The sequence below is a fragment of the Zootoca vivipara genome, chromosome 6, assembly GCF_965207765.1.
Source record: "Zootoca vivipara chromosome 6, rZooViv2.hap1.1, whole genome shotgun sequence".
NCBI classification, from domain to species: Eukaryota; Metazoa; Chordata; class Lepidosauria; order Squamata; family Lacertidae; genus Zootoca; species Zootoca vivipara.
In genome coordinates, this window is record NC_142589.1 from 89,212,436 (window position 1) to 89,229,001 (window position 16,566).

Genomic DNA, 16,566 nt, shown 5'->3' on the forward strand with positions numbered 1-16,566 from the left:
CCATTCAGGCACAAGAAGTTGCGCACCATTCCACAAAAGATAGGGTCATCTCCCGGGTCCTGGACTGGGTGTGGCGAGGATGGCCCAGCAGCAGCCCCGGGCCAGAATTCGCTGGCTACACAAACCGCAAACATGAACTGTCGGCCCACAAGGGGTGCCTGTTATGGGGAAGCAGGGTTGTTGTTCCCCAGCCACTCCGCAAAAGGGTCCTCACAGCCCTACACGAGACACACCCAGGGGTAGTGAGGATGAAGGCCCTTGCCAGGAGTTATGTGTGGTGGCCGGGGATTGACAGAGAGATAGAGGCCTGGGTCCAACACTGCCAGACCTGCCAAGAATCCCGCCCGGATCCCCCAAGGGCCCCAGTCCAGCCCTGGGAGTCCGCCCGACATCCATGGTCACGCTTGCACGTGGACTTCGCTGGCCCCTTCCAGGGAAAAACATTCTTCATAGTGGTGGATTCCTACACCAAATGGCTGGAGGTCGTACTGGTACCGTCCACTTCTACGGCGGCAGCCATCCGGGTACTACGTAAGCTGTTTGCAACCCACGGGCTCCCTGACACCCTCGTCTCGGACAATGGAACCGCATTCACGTCAGAGGAGTTCCAGACCTTCACAGCGCAGAACGCCATCCGCCACATCCGCTCAGCACCATTCCACCCTGCCACCAATGGCCAAGCGGAGCGCATGGTGCGGACCACCAAGGACAGCCTCCGCCGCATAACACAAGGGGACTGGGAATACCGCCTTGCCGCATTTCTTCTAGCACAGCACAGCACCCCAAGCACAACGACGGGCCGGAGCCCAGCTGAACTACTCATGGGCCGGCGCCTTGCAACTAGACTGGACCGACTTCACCCCGACAGAGCTCAGGATGAGGTAGTGGTGGGGAAAGGCAGGAACCCCCGGACATTTGTGGCCCAGGACCCAGTGTATGCGAAGAATTTTGGGGCAGGCCCAGCATGGGTACCCGCCACAGTCACCAAGGTGACCGGTCCCGTGTCGTACGAGGTACTAACGGAAGGGGGGCAATGTTGGCGCCGCCACTGCGACCAGCTACGGCGACGATTCCCAGGAGGAACCCGGGAGGAGAGCGGGACAGAGGGGTCCCAAGGGGACAGCAGGGCAGTGAGGCCTGTAGAGCGAGAGGGGTGGGCAGGGGAAGCAGAAGCAGTAGGCACAGAGGGGCGCCCCGAGGCTGGAAGGACACCGGAACCAGAGTCACAACCTAGTGGTTCAGTGGCGCCAGACCAGACAGCCCCGGCACAGCCAGCAGCCTCGGAACACGAGCCAGAACCAGAACCCCTGACCAAGGAACACCCCAGGCCACAACGCACACGGAGGCGGCCAGCAGACCTTGGGGACTACGAATGCAACTTCCCAGGCAGGACTGGAACTTAGAGGGGAGGGGTGTTATGTACTGAGCGGAATCCTAGAACAATAGGATTCAGAATCAGCGGGAGCTACCCAATCCAACTCCAGGTGGAAGTGAATCCGCAACCTGATTGGCCTGCTGGAGCAGCCAATCAGGCGGCTGGCAGAAGTGAATCTGCTACCTGATTGGCCTGTAGGAGCAGCCAATCAGGCTGCAGGCAGAAGTCAATCCACAATATAATTGGCCCACAGGTGTAGCCCTGAAGTAGCCAATCACGCAAGGCCCATTGTGTAAATAATGTATATAAGCAGATGGTTTTGGGAAAAGAGCCATTCGTCTTCTCTTCTTCTCCTTGATGAATATGAGCTGAATAAAGAGCATGAAATTCACTCTCGACTCCGAGTATATTTCAGTGGGGATTTTAACTTTCCTTTGAGGGACACATCTTGGCTCACCGGCTAAATCTTTGCTCTTCAAGAAACGGTGAATTGCTTTAGTGCAGGCTTCCTCAGCCTTGGCCCTCCAGATGTTTTTGGCCTACAACTCCCACGATCCCTAGCTAGCAGGACCAGTGGTCAGGGAAATAATAATAATAATAATAATAATAATAATAATAATAATAATAATAATAATAATTATACCCCGCCCATCTGGCCAGGTTCCCCCAGCCACTCTGAGTGGCTTCCAACAAAACATTAAAGTACAGAAATCAAACATTAAAAGCTTCCCTAAACAGGGCTGCCTTGAGATGCCTTCTAAAGGTCTGGTAATTGTTGTTCTCTTTGACCTCTGGTGGGAGGGCATTCCACAGGGTGGGTGCCACTACCGAGAAGGCCCTCTGCCTGGTTCCCTGTAACTTGGCTTCTCGTAGCAAGGGAACCGTCAGAAGGCCCTCAGTGCCGGACCTCAGTGTCCAGGCAGAACGATGGGAGTGGAGACGCTCCTTCAGGTATACTGGACCGAGGCCAGTATAATGGGAATTGTAGTCTCAAAACATCTAGAGGGCCGAGTTTGAGGAAGCCTGCTTTAGTGAATCAGGAGTAGAGCAGTGATAAGTCTCACAAACAGAGGACCATTCTGGGCGACTGTCACACTCCTTGGGGTGCCCTCGGGATGGGGGGGTGTTGTCTAGGCTTCCAGTTACAGATAAAAGCCTTTCACCGAAGCATTCACCAATGAGGGCAAGCTTGCAGGTTAGGGTGATGACTTTTTTACAACCTCATTTCCCTGAATCATAATTTCCCCTGTATCATAATTTGATGAGCTTTCATTAACGATTAGATAAAATCTTACTTTCAAAGAGATTTGATTTAAAAAAACCTCACGCACAAAATGATTTTTAAAAATTTATTTATCAGTTTTTTGACCATTTTTGAAGTCGCTGTAAGCAGATATAAAATTGAACCCAAGCTTTAGAGTCACATATATACAACATTAAATAGGGTCATCAAACACACAAGGAAGCTTTTTTTAGCTGCAGTAACAGTATAGACGCCACTAGAGGACATAGCTGCCAAGTTTTCCCTTTTCTCGCGAGGAAGCCTATTCAGCATAAGGGAAAATCCCTTTAAAAAAGGGATAACTTGGCAGCTATGCTAGAGGACGATGTTTTGCTACCTCTCCTGTAGGTTCTTTTCCCAGCATGCCCAGCAGGGTCTGCTGGCTGAGTTTTGAGGTCCCAAAAAGGGTTTTTTACCTTGCGCAGGTGTGACATTTGTATACCCTATGTTGCTAAGAATACTCCCCATTGTGGAATCTGGCGTTGTGTCCAAATTTGATACGAAATATATATAGAATTGTTAATACAATTTTATGAAATGGTAAAACGACATACAAAAAAAATAAAAACGGTTTGTGCGTAACCTTTTTTTAATATTTCAATGGAATATACCTCATTTTAGTCATTAATAGGCAAAAGTTCATCCATTTGTGCTACAGGAAATAATTTTTGAGGGGGAAAATGAAAACGTCATCACCCTATTGCAGGTGCATTGCAGTTGAAACAAATCAGGGTCAAACATGGAACAGCAATCTCGGGATTCAGAGGGCTCATTCAGACTTTTTGTGCCTTGTTTCTAGCCACAGGTACAGGCTTTAAAGCTCCATGCCTGAGCAGTTTGGTTTTTCTTATCCCGGCACTCAGGCGAGAAGGACTCCATGCCATGTGCAAGGCCATGGCTGGACACAGCAACAGCCTTTAGACAACCCTTCCAGAGTTACATCCCAATAACCTCCTTTATAACCTCATTCTTGCTGAGCATAGTTGGAAAGGAGGCAGCCAGAAGACTCCTTGCAAAGAACTGGAAAGGAAATCACATACCTACAAAAGAGGATTAGTTAATTAAATTAACAGAGTTTATAGAAATGGCAAAATTATCTGCGGTAATAAGACACCAAACACACCAGAAATTAAGGGCACAATGGTTATGGTTCGAAGAATATATGAACCAAACACTGCTGTAAAGATAACATGCTGATATGTTTCGACTAGGGACCCAGGTGGCGCTGTGGGTTAAACCACTGAGCCTAGGGCTTGCTGATCAGAAGGTTGGCGGTTCGAATCCCTGTGACGGGGTGAGCTCCCGTTGTTCGGTCCCAGCTCCTGCCAACCTAGCAGTTCGAAAGCACGTCAAAATGCAAGTAGATAAATAGGAACCGCTACAGCGGGAAGGTAAACGGCGTTTCCGTGTGCTGCTCTGGTTCGCCAGAAGTGGCTTTGTCATGCTGGCCACATGACCTGGAAGCTGTACGCTGGCTCCCTCGGCCAATAATGCGAGATGAGCGCGCAACCCCAGAGTCGGTCACGACTGGACCTAATGGTCAGGGGTCCCTTTACCTTTACCTTTATGTTTAGACTAAGCTTGTAAGGTGACTTGATGTTATACCATAATAGTACCATAAAAGAAGTAATTACAGTGATAAATGATATGCAATGTAAATAAGAACTTAAATGACTCAAAGATGGTGAGTGCTGGTAGAGGGGAGTCAAATGGGTGTGGGACTTCATCCTTTTTTCTTTCTTACCCTTTCCCTTACTCTCTTTGGTTTTGGGGGTTAAGTGTATGTACCTTATTGTTTATTTGTTTGTTTGTAAATATGCGTAAATAAAACATGAAACCATAAAAAACCTCCTTTATCTGGACTCTCCCCACCCAGAACCATATTTTGTCCGTGCCGTGGAGTGGAAGAGCCACGTCTATTTCTTCTTCAGGGAGATCGCAATGGAGTTCAACTACTTAGAGAAGGTAAGTTGGCGAGAGGAGGGCATTGTGAACCAGGCCTGGCGGCCAGCACCCAGGAACCCTTGGACCCAGATTCCTCTGACCCTCCTTGCTGTCCCCACAATGTAGGTGGTCGTGTCTCGGGTGGCCAGAGTTTGCAAGAACGACATGGGTGGCTCTCAGCGTGTGCTGGAGAAGCAGTGGACCTCCTTCCTCAAGGCCCGCCTCAACTGTTCCGTCCCGGGGGACTCCCATTTCTACTTCAATGTCATCCAGTCGGTCACGGACATCCTGGAGATCGATGGCCGGCCGGTCGTGCTTGCCGTATTTTCCACACCTGCCAACAGGTCAGTGGCGGTTGGGAATAGCAGGGGCCCCGATTTGAATTGGGGTGGGGGGCTGTCCAGGACTCAGCCCTCAAAACATCTAGAGTTCCTTCTGCCTTGAGTTTTCCCACTGCATTTGTTTACACTGATATTATTATTATTATTATTATTATTATTATTATTATTATTACAGTGGTGCCTCGCTAGACGAATTTAATTCGTTCCACGGGTCAATGCTTATAACGGAAAATTCGTCTAGCGAATCCCATAGGAATGCATTGAAATTTTTGTTTTTTGATTATTTTTTTTGCCCATAGGAACGCATTAATTGAATTTCAATGCATTCCTATGGGAAACCATGATTCGCTAGACGAATTTTTCGTAAAACGAATTCGTCTAGCGAGGCAACCTCCGCTAGAAAAATCATTTCTTTAAGCGAAAATTTCGCCTTACAGGGCATTCGTTAAGCGAGTTACCACTGTATTATTATTATTATTATTAACCACCCCATCATCTGAAGATCACAGGGCAGTTTACAGTATAAAACAGGCATCCCCAAACTTAGGCCCTCCAGATGTTTTGGACTACAATTCCCATCATCCCTGACCACTGGTCCTCTTAGCTAGGGATCATGGGAGTTGTAGGCCAAAACATCTGGAGGGCCGCAGTTTGGGGATGCCTGGTATAAAACATAATAATAATAATAATAATAATAATAATAATAATAATAATAAATTTATTTATACCCTGCTCATCTGGCTGGGTCTCCCCAGCCACTCTGGGTGGCTCCCAACAGATTAAAAACAGAACAAAACATCAAACATTAAAAACTTCCCTAAACAGGGAAGCTGGGAGACGGGCAGAGACCGCCTTCTTGACCGTCGGACCCACTTGTCTGCTCCTTCTGCCGGAGCCTGTCATCACATGTAGGGGAAGCCCTTAACCCGCCATGGGTTTGAGGCCCATCGGCTCCCCTCGCCTGGTTTAGCCGTCACTGCTGTTAAAATTCAGTCTGTCATTAAAACACTGCATCATTAAAATGCAGTCAGTTCAAAGAGGCTGCTTTAGTATCCGTTCAAGAATAAGCAACTCTTGGCCTTGAAATGACGGCAATATATTTCAAGGGCAAAATGGCTGCAGAAATCCGGAGAACTGTATTTAAAACTGGGTGGGTGGGTGTGGAGGGAATAAGAGAAGCAAATGGCAGGTTAGTTTTGCAGGTGGGTTTATTGAGGCTACAATTTGCCATATTGTGAATTCACAGCAAAGCGTGCTCTCTCTCTCTCTCTTTCTCTTTCTCTCTTTCTTCAGCATTCCAGGCTCTGCCGTGTGTGCCTTTGACATGGCCCAAATAGCCTCCGTCTTCGAGGGGCGCTTCCGCGAGCAGAAATCCCCCGAATCTGTTTGGACCCCTGTGCCGGAGGAACTGGTGCCAAAACCACGGTGAGTGAAAATGACAGCTGCCACGTCCTTTCGAGCCACCAGTGAAAGCTGCAGCAGAACCGTCGTAATAATAATAATAATAATAATAATAATAATAATAATAATAATAATAATTTATTATTTATACCCCGCCCATCTGGCCGGGTCTCCCCAGCCACTCTGGGTGGCTTCCAACAGAAAAATACAACGCAATAATCTATTAAACATTAAAAGCCTCCCTGAACAGGGCTGCCTTCAGATGTCATCTAAAAGTCTGGTAGTTGTTTTCCTTTTTGACATCTGTTGGGAGGGCGTTCCACAGGGCAGGCGCCACCACTGAGAAGGCCCTCTTCCTAGTTCCCTGCAACTTGGCTTCTCGCAACGAGGGAACCGCCAGAAGGCCCTCGGTGCTGGACCTCAGTGTCCGGGCAGAATGGTGGAGGTGGAGACGCTCCTTCAGGTATACTGGACCAAGGCCATTTAGGGCTTTAAAGGTCAGCACCAACGCTTTGAATTGTGCTTAGAAACGTACTGGGAGCCAGTGTAGATCTTTCAAGACCGGTGTTATGTGGTCTCGGCGGCCGCTCCCAGTCACCAGTCTAGCTGCCGCTGTCATGTTCAGAGGTGGCCGCCTCTCCTGAGTTCCAGGTGCCGGGGACAAACAGCACGTAAGGGGGGGGGGTGTCGTTACAGATCTTCACGTCCCGCCTGAGGGCTTCCGAGACGTGCGGGTCGGTCACTGCAGATACCAAGATGCTGGTCCTTTCGTCTCCCCTAGCAGGGCTGTTCCTCATTTATGTCCTCAAAGGGGACTCCCCCCCCCCCGCATGGGGCAAGCTCCTGGGATGGCACGGGATGTTCACAAACACCCAAACAATGCCAGGAAAGGGATCTTGGTCTGGTAGTAGCAGTCTTCGGATGCTAAGAAGCAGGAACGGACTGCATTTGGAAAGCGGGCTCTGGCCCAGACGATCCATTTGTCCGATGCAGCAAGGCTTTTTCTTATACAGTGGTACCTCGGTTTTCAAACGTAATCCAGACCGGAAGACCATTCAGATTCTGAAACGTTCGAAAACTCAATACGGAAGCTGCGTGGCATGTTCGACTTCCTAGGCATGTTCGAAAACCGAAGCATTTACTTCCGGGTTTACAGCGTTTGAAAACCGAAATAATACTAATACTATAAATAGGGACCCAGGTGGCGCTGTGGGCTAAACCACAGAGCCTAGGGCTTGCCGATCAGAAGGTCAGCGGTTTGAATCCCTGTGACGGGGTGAGCTCCCGTTGCTCGGTCCCAGCTCCTGCCCACCTAGCAGTTCAAAAGCACATCAAAATGCAAGTAGACAAATAGGAACCGCTACAGCGGGAAGGTAAACGGCGTTTCCGTGTGCTGCTCTGGTTCGCCAGAAGCGGCTTTGACATGCTGGCCACATGACCTGGAAGCTATACGCCGGCTCCCTCGGCCAATAATGCGAGATGAGCGCGCAACCCCAGTCGGTCACGACTGGACCTAATGGTCAGGGGTCCCTTTACCTTACCTTTTAATAATATGAATAATAATAATTTATTACTTATACCCTGCCACTCTGTGTGGCTTCCAATGAAATGTTCACCAACGGAAACATTCGAAAACCGAGGTATCATAATTCAATGCCTCTTGGCTTGTTGCAGAGATGGCCGGGGATTTGAATAAGCAATGACTCCTTAAAGTCTGCATAGTGTGGGGAAGTTAAGGATAGTAGGAAAGGATATACAGTATTGAATAAGTATTATCCTTCCTTCAGTCACGCTAGTGAATGATGTAGCAGAACAGATTCCCCTCAATATGGCTGGAAGCTAGTTTGCAGATTCGTTTGAATCTCTTAGTTAAGGTTATTTCCTGGTGTCCCCTTTAATCCCTCTTAAAAGAACAAAGGCACGAGAGCCTTTCTGAGTAAAGAAACGAAAAGTTTGCTCACATTTCAGTTCATGATTTGATCCCTGAAAGGCAGGCTTGGCTTGGTAATGACACAAAGAAACTGTGAGTTTATCTCATATGGAGACTGAATTGCATAGCTGCCAAGTCTCCCGTATTCCCCGTGAAACCCCCATTTTTCCAGCTGTTCCCAGCCGGAAAAATTGATTTTTTTTGTTTTCCCTTGGTTTATTCTGGCGCGGCGGCCATTTTGGAACAGGGCAGAGCAGCATCAAAAGTAGCTTCTGAGCATGCTCTGCCCAGTTCCAAAATGGTGGCAGCGCTACTTCCGGTCTGCTACTTCCGGTCCAGTCCCTTATTTCTCAAGCCGGAACTTGGCAGCTATGCTGAATTGATGTGAAAAATTGCATCAAGACAACAAAATGACCGCAGGAGAGCAGCATGGCAGCAAAAGATCAGCAGACAAGACAAGAGGAAAACAACTGAGAAAATGGCTGCACGGCGCGGCTCTTTTATGGAGTCAGCCAGTGCCACGTCCATCTCCCAGGTCACATGCAGGGGGAGGATGCTCTGGATCAGTGGGAAAGGAAGTTACTCTGACTGGATCTTCCCTGCCTATAGGGAAATAAGAAATCTTGCATTTGACCAGTGCTGGATTTACATACAAGATAAACAAGCTATAGCTTAGGGGCCCACTCTCTTGGGGGACCAAAAAAATTAAAGGGGGAAAAACTGGGTGTACATTTCCAAAATGTAAAATAAAAAAACAATCCAGCAACAGTGTTTTGAGTTGTGTAGGCTCCTGTGATGTAAGTCATGGGCCCCGCCTGCTAGCCTGCTCCCTAAAATATCACTGGTTTGCTCCTTTCTATATATAGTGTGCCTACATTCTGCATGGACTGGTTGCATGGCAACATGCGCAAACGGCTTGAGATCCCTATTAGGTCCATCAATGAACATCTAGCATATATTCAACAACAAAAAATAGCGACAATTTGTTGTTGACAAAGGACAGCTGGACATTATAAAGGGCCCCATTACCTTCAGTAGCTCAGGGCCTCATCAAACCTAAATCCGGCCCTGCATTTGATTATACCAATGGATTACATCCCAACCCATAGTTTGTGTGCAAATTAGTGGTGTGTGGTCACATTTAGGCTAGTCCCTAAATACTCTCCTGTCACCTCCTTCCCAAAGCCCCGGAAACTTCTGCCTGGCTTAGGGAGGGAGGTGCCGTGCTCACGTGCCCTAAAACTGTCCCCCTACGAAATATTTCACTACTGTTGGGAATGATAGTGGGATGGTGAAATATACTCGGAGTCCTGCAGTGATTTCATGCTCTTTATTGCAGATTGTAAAATAGTGGTTGAATTTCCCCCAGAAACCTCAGGCTTTTATATACAGTGGTACCTCTACTTATGAATTTAATGCGTTCCGAACGCACATTCGTAAGTTGAAAAAAAATGTAAGTCGAATCCCATAGGAATGCATTGGGAGAAAAAATTCGTAAGTCGAAGCAACCCTATCTAAAAATTCATAAGTAGAAAAAATTGCATCCAAGATGGCGGGCGGAGCTCCGTTCGTAAGTAGAAACATTCGTAAGTAGAGTTATTCATAAATAGAGGTACCACTGTACATTATTTACACAATGGGTCCCGTCTGATTGGCTGATTCTGCTTCCCTCCTGCAGCCTGATTGGTCTTCTCCTGCAGACCAATCAGCTGTTGCATTCTACGATCCTACCTGCCTATTGTTCTAGGATCCAAGCTTAGTACATAACAGATGGGTTTGGGTGCTTTCGGGACATCTCTGTAGCCCCTGTCCAGCTATGAACCTCTTTCCTTGCTCACGTAGCGCAGAATCTTGACTTTTGGACGTTTGCCTTGCAGGCCAGGTTGTTGCGCAGCTCCAGGGATGCGCTACAATTCCTCGAGCTTCTTCCCGGACGAGATCCTCAATTTTGTCAAGACGCATCCGTTGATGGACGAGTCGGTTCCGTCGCTGGGGAACGCGCCCTGGATCATCCGGACCATGGCCCGGTAAGGGAGAGCTAAAGAAATTTCAGCGTGGGTATGTTTAGCCTGGAGAAGAATGAGGGGTAATGTTTGAACGGCTGTCACTTGGAGGACAGAGCCAGCTTGAATCATAGAATCATAGAGTTGGAAGAGACCACAAGGGCCATCCAGTCCAACCCCCTGCCAAGCAGGAAACACCATCAAAGCATTCTTGACATATGCCTGTCAAGCCTCTGCTTAAAGACCTCCAAAGAAGGAGGCTCCACCACACTCCTTGGTAGCAAATTCCACTGTCGAACAGCTCTTACTGTCAGGAAGTTCTTCCTAATGTTTAGGTGGAATCTTCTTTCTTGTAGTTTGAATCCATTGCTCCGTGTCCGCTTCTCTGGAGTAGCAGCTTGTTTTCTGCTGCTTCCAGAAGGCAGGACATAAAGCAATGGGTTCAAATGGCAAGGAGATTCCAACTAGACGTTAGGAAGAACTTTCTGACGGTAAGAGTGTGCCTCTTCCTCGAGAGGTCCAGAGGGTGGCAACACAGTAACAGGGCCTTCTCTGCAGTGGCTTCCCGTCTGTGGAATTCTCTCCCCAGGGAAGTTCGCCTGGCACCTTCATTATACAGTGGTACTTTGGTTCTCAAACTTAATCCCTTCCGGAAGTCCGTTCCAAAACCAAAGCATTCCAAAACCAAGGCGCGCTTCCCCATAGAAAGTACTGCAAAATGGATTAATCCTTTCCGCACTTTTAAAAACAACCCCGAAAACAGCAATTTAACATGGATTTTGCTACCTAATGAGACCATTGATCTATAAAATGAAAGCAAGAACAATGTACTGCAGTCACACAATCAATCAGTAGCTAAACTGGGTTCCACACAGTCACAAAAACAAAAACGAAAGAGCCTCAAAAACAAAAAGGCAAAATAAATAGCAAAAACAGACAGGCCTCAGCATAACACTCAAAATGGAAGTGTGGCACTCAAATCGGAAGCGTAACACTCAGAACGGAGCATGTTCGACTTCCGAAAAAAGTTCGCAAACCGGAACACTTACTTCCGGGTTTGCAGTGTTTGGGTTCCAAGTTGTTTGAGTACCAAGGCGTTTGAGAACCAAGGTACACCTTTAGGTGCCATGTAAAAAAACGTTCCTTTTTACCAGGATTTGGCTGATCTGACTCACATCCTTGTTGTTGTTTAGTCGTTTAGTCGTGTCCGACTCTTCGTGACCCCATGGACTAGAGAATGCCAGGCACTCCTGTCTTCCACTGCCTCCCGCAGTTTGGTCAAACTCATGTTCATAGCTTCGAGAACACTGTCCAACCATCTCATCCTCTGTCGTCCCCTTCTCCTAGTGCCCTCAATCTTTCCCAACATCAGGGTCTTTTCCAGGGAGTCTTCTCTTCTCATGAGGTGGCCAAAGTATTGGAGCCTCAGCTTCACGATCTGTCCTTCCAGTGAGCACTCAGGGCTGATTTCCTTAAGAATGGATAGGTTTGATCTTCTTGCAGTCCATGGGACTCTCAAGCGTCTCCTCCAGCACCATCCTACGCCCTTTTAAAATGTGTTTTTTGGGGGGGGCAGCTATTGGGTGGTTGTTTTTATCTGTATTATGTATTTTGTGGTTTTATATCTTGATTATATTCTGTGAACCGGCCTGAGCGCCCCCCCCCCCTTATAGGGCAGTACAGTATATAAAGTCAATGGATAAATAAATAAAAATAATAATAAAATGGGCTCCCTCAAAATGTGGGAGGTTTTTTAACAGAGGTCAGAAGGCCAACTGCCAGCGGTTCTTTAGTTGCTATTCCTGCATTGGAGGGTCCCCTTCCAACCATTGATATTCCATGATTCTAATTACAGGTAGGTAGCCGTGTTGGTCTGACATAGTCGAAACAAATTTTAAAAATTCCTTCCAGCAGCAGCTTAGAGACCAACTAAGTTTGTCATTGGTATGAGCTTTCGTGTGCATGCACACTTCTTCAGATACATGATTCTAAGAAAGGGAAAACAAGAGTTTTGCAGGTGTTACATTGTTGTTGTTGTTGTTGTTGTTGTTGTTGTTTAGTCGTTTAGTCATGTCCGACTCTTCGTGACCCCATGGACCAGAGCACGCCAGGCACTCCTGTCTTCCACTGCCTCCCGCAGTTTAGTTTAGTAGCTTCGAGAACACTGTCCATCTCGTCCTCTGTCGTCCCCTTCTCCTAGTGCCCTCAATCTTTCCCAACATCAGGGTCTTTTCCAGGGAGTCTTCTCTTCTCATGAGGTGGCCAAAGTATTGGAGCCTCAGCTTCAGGATCTGTCCTTCCAGTGACCACTCAGGGCTGATTTCCTTCAGAATGGAGAGGTTTGATCTTCTTGCAGTCCATGGGACTCTCAAGAGTCTCCTCCAGCACCATAATTCAAAAGGTCACATTAGGGAAACATAAATGCATTTTTAAAAGTCTGCTGACCAATTTAATCAAGAGACAGCCAAGGTATTTTTTCAGTTGATTTACCTAATTTGGATTAATCAACTACCCGCAGCAGCTGCCATTCCGTTTCACCTCTCTTGCGTGAATACTTTGTGCATTTTACGTGTGTGTTTGTGTGTGTGTGTGGCAGGCACAGGAAAACAAGCACTTTCCATTAATTTCCTAAGCACCACCGCCAAGGCGAGCTGGTTCTAATTAAATCTGTCTTAATTGATGTTTTATGTGAAATTAATCAAGCGTCATTCCTGTTGTCTCTCAGGCTAGAACACACTGGAAGATATTGGGCCGGGGGGTGGGGGTGGGGGTCTGTGTGTATCCTTCAGGCTGTTCTTAGCCCCCCCAAAAAATAAATAAATCAGGGGGGGAGCCCCGAACAGCGGCAGGAATGGAGGCGAATACATACTCAACCACCAGCGGTAAAGGACATCATTTACATCCCCATAGAGAGGACATTGTCCGTCGCAACTCTACTCCTCCCTTTAGCCCTTTGCACCTGCCTCATCCCTCTCCTCGCCCGGTACTGCTAGCGAGGCTAGCTTCACATGCAAAACAGCCAGAATTAATTGGTGGGGATAATTGCAGATTTAATGAGATGACAGAAAACTTTCCTCTAATTGACTACCCGCCGCCACCCGCTTTGCAAAGGGTAGAGTGAGCCAGCCGAGGCGGGCGTGTGAGAAAGGGGTAGGGGGAATCTGGCTGATTAAATGCGTTGTTGCGTTTGACATCCGTGATGGTGGCTGTTTTAAAAACAGGGGTGTGACAGGCAGAGAATTTGGAGGAGAGGCATGGTGTGTCTATCCTAGGAGAGTGGCACGCAAAATTCACTGCGATCGGTAGGTTCTGTGGGGAATGGATTTTAAATATTGTGTGTAGAGGGATGCGGGTGGCGCTGTGGTCTAAACCACTGAGCCTCTTGGGCTTGCCGGTCGGAAGGTCAGCAGTTCGAATGCCCACGACGGAGTGAGCTCCTTCTGTTGCTCTGTCCCAGCTCCTGCCAACCTAGCAGTTCGAAAGCACATCAAAGTGCAAGTAGATAAGTAGGTATCACTGTGATGGGAAGGTAAACGGTGTTTCCATGCACTCTGTTTTCCATCACGGTGTCCCGTTGTGCCAGGAGCAGTTTAGTCCTGCTGGCCCATGACCCGGAAAGCTGTCTGCGGACAAACGCCGACTCCCTCAGCCTGAAAGTGAGATGAGTGCTATGACACTGGTGATCTTTGCTTCTTTCCACACACACACACACACACACACACAGCACAGCACTGGTTTTGTGTGCGCAGACAATAAACCCACCGCCTCTGTTTCTCCGGGCAGGTATCAGCTGCGCAAGATTGTGGTGGACCCCACAGCAGGGCCTGGCAGGAACCACACCGTGGTGTTCCTGGCCTCTGACGCAGGCACCGTCTTCAAGTTCCTCGTCCACACCAACGTCAGCACCAGCTCTGCTACCGTAAGGGCCAGCAGCCAGAGTTTGCTGCTGGAGGAATTCGAGACCTATCCCAGTGACAAGTAAGTTTGGCCGCGGGCAAGAGTTCTTTTGGATTTGGTGGCAATAAGCAAATCTTGTGGAGAGAAGTCTGGTGCCGTCATTGAGCAGCAGGCTTGGATACAGAATGAAAAGCAGTGAAGCAGCCCTTAAGAGAAGTCCTCTGAGGCCCTTCTCTGTTTTCTCCCCATCCCAGAGACCTTTGGAGGGGGGCGACAAGAAAACGGGACTTTTTGGTGGTGGCCCCCTGATTGTGGAATGCTCTCCTCAGAGAGGCTCACCTGGTGCCATCACGACATGTCTGTAGGCACCAGGCAAAAAACATTCCTCTTTACCCAGGCTTTTGGCCATTAAATAATCTATGGACTGTGAAAGTGGGGGGGGGACTGTTAGCCATCCGAGACGGGTGTGTGAGAAAGAGGGGGGGTCTGGCTGATTAAATGTATCATTGCGTTTGGCATCCGTGATCATGGCTGTCACAGGTGTTGCATTGCGACTACTCTAGAGTAATGACTCTCCAGACCTTTGCCTTTTCATGCTTTTATTAAGTGCAGGCTATTTACAGTGCTGGAGCTGTACAGGATACATCCTCTCAGTCTGACCTACAACCCTGGAATGGCGCGCTCCGCGTCTTCTTCCAACATAAGAGTCTGGGCACCCCAAATCTCCTCCCGCGTTTCCTCCTGCGTAATTCCGGAACCGGAGGGGGAAAGGGTCTCCTTTCCATGTTTTCCTTCTCCCCCTCTTCCCCCCCTCTCTCTTCCTCTCCCACGTGCAGTAGGGGCTCTCCTATGCTGCCAGAGCTCCGTTTCCTCCTTCCTCCTTCCTCACTGGACTCTTTCCCCCTTCCCGCTGGCGCTACTGCTGGTGGATGAGCTGCTTCTCAGGATTGGGGGGGGGCTCTCTGTACCCTTTCCCCCTCACATCGGCTGTTTTAAAAACAGGGGTGTGGCAGGCAGAGAATTGGGAGGAGAGGTGTGGTGCGTCTATCCTAGGAGAGTGGTCTGATGGGAGGGTGTTCCACAGGGCGGGTGCCACCACCAAGAAGGCCCTCTTAAAAACTGTTGTAAAGAGTTAAAATTGTTAGTAGGATTGGAATATCACTTGTAGTTTAATCGTGAATTTTGGACACAAAGATTTGGATTATCATAAAAGATGGAGGAGGAAATGATTAACAATAGGACCCACAAAGGGGAGGAGGGAAGTCTGAGAAATTTCATGGAATCTTGTTTTAATGTTTGATATATCTCTGTAAAATTTTAATTTGAAAAACCAAATAATTAAAATAAAATAAAAGACCCACCAGCAGATCTTACTACTTCCTGCTGATACTTCTCGCTGGAGCACAAACAGTAAATCAAAACAATAAAATAAACCCACAGCTCTGGACAGTTCCAAAGGGCTGAACCAATAAGCAAGGAGGAAGAATCGCAGAAACCAATAGACTTGGCTGCTCAAAATACAAAGACATCCTCACTAATCCCCCCCACACACACACATGCTTCCACAGAGCTTCTTGAAGAGGGGAAAGAGCTGGGAGCTCATGCAGGCTGAGGAGCTGGCAGTACCAAAATGATCAAGGGTCTGGAAACCAAGCAAAACGCGCCTGGCACCTGGCTAATTTCTAACACGGCTGACCGAGGATGTGGTCTTCCTTTTTCCCCCTTCAGGTGCGGAAAAGACAATGCGGGTGAACGGAAACTTCTGGGCATGGAATTGGACAAGGCCACGGGGTCCCTGCTGCTGGCCTTCCCGCCCTGTGTGGTGCGTGCCCCCGTGGCTCGGTGTCACCAGCACTCCGGTTGCATAAAGTGAGTCTTCCATTCCTGTTTCCATGTGCTGGGGTTTTAACACAGCCTCCCCCCCCCCCCCGCCCCACCATTGGGTTGGGACGGAGGGGGAGAGTCGATTCATCTTGTATCGAAAGGCAGGCTTCCCCAATTCGCACTTTACAGAACGTAAATTCAGCTATCCTTCAGAATTCGCAGTTCTCCGAATTTTGCAACACAGTTCTCCGGCTAAGTTGGGCATGCCAAAAAGAAAGAAAGGATATTCTAGGAGAAAGCATGCATATAAAAATGCATATGTCAAGCTTTGAAAAGCTCGTTATCACTGGGTCAAGAAGATCATCAGTGTGGTTGAATTAATTGAACCGAATACAGTGGTGCCTCTACTTACGAATAATTCTACTTACGAATGTTTCTACTTACGAACGGAGCTCCGTCCGCCATCTTGGATGCGGTTTAGATAGGATTTTTCTACTTACGAATTTTTAGATAGGGTTGCTTCTACTTACGATTTTTTTTCTCCCAATGCATTCCTATGGGATTCGACT

General features: G+C 48.1%; 1 protein-coding gene across 4 annotated transcripts in view; it reads left to right on the top strand.

Annotated features, from left to right (window-relative positions):
* Positions 1-16,566, top strand: part of SEMA6B (semaphorin 6B) — a 189,749-nt gene that overhangs the window by 162,286 nt on the left and 10,897 nt on the right. For all 4 annotated transcript variants that reach the window (XM_060275375.2, XM_088672968.1, XM_060275376.2 and 1 more), the window contains 6 exons: positions 4,534-4,622; positions 4,728-4,945; positions 6,236-6,367; positions 10,151-10,300; positions 14,060-14,254; positions 15,902-16,042. In XM_060275375.2, the coding sequence (XP_060131358.1) occupies positions 4,534-4,622; positions 4,728-4,945; positions 6,236-6,367; positions 10,151-10,300; positions 14,060-14,254; positions 15,902-16,042 (925 nt within the window). The remainder of the gene's footprint in view (positions 1-4,533; positions 4,623-4,727; positions 4,946-6,235; positions 6,368-10,150; positions 10,301-14,059; positions 14,255-15,901; positions 16,043-16,566) is intronic.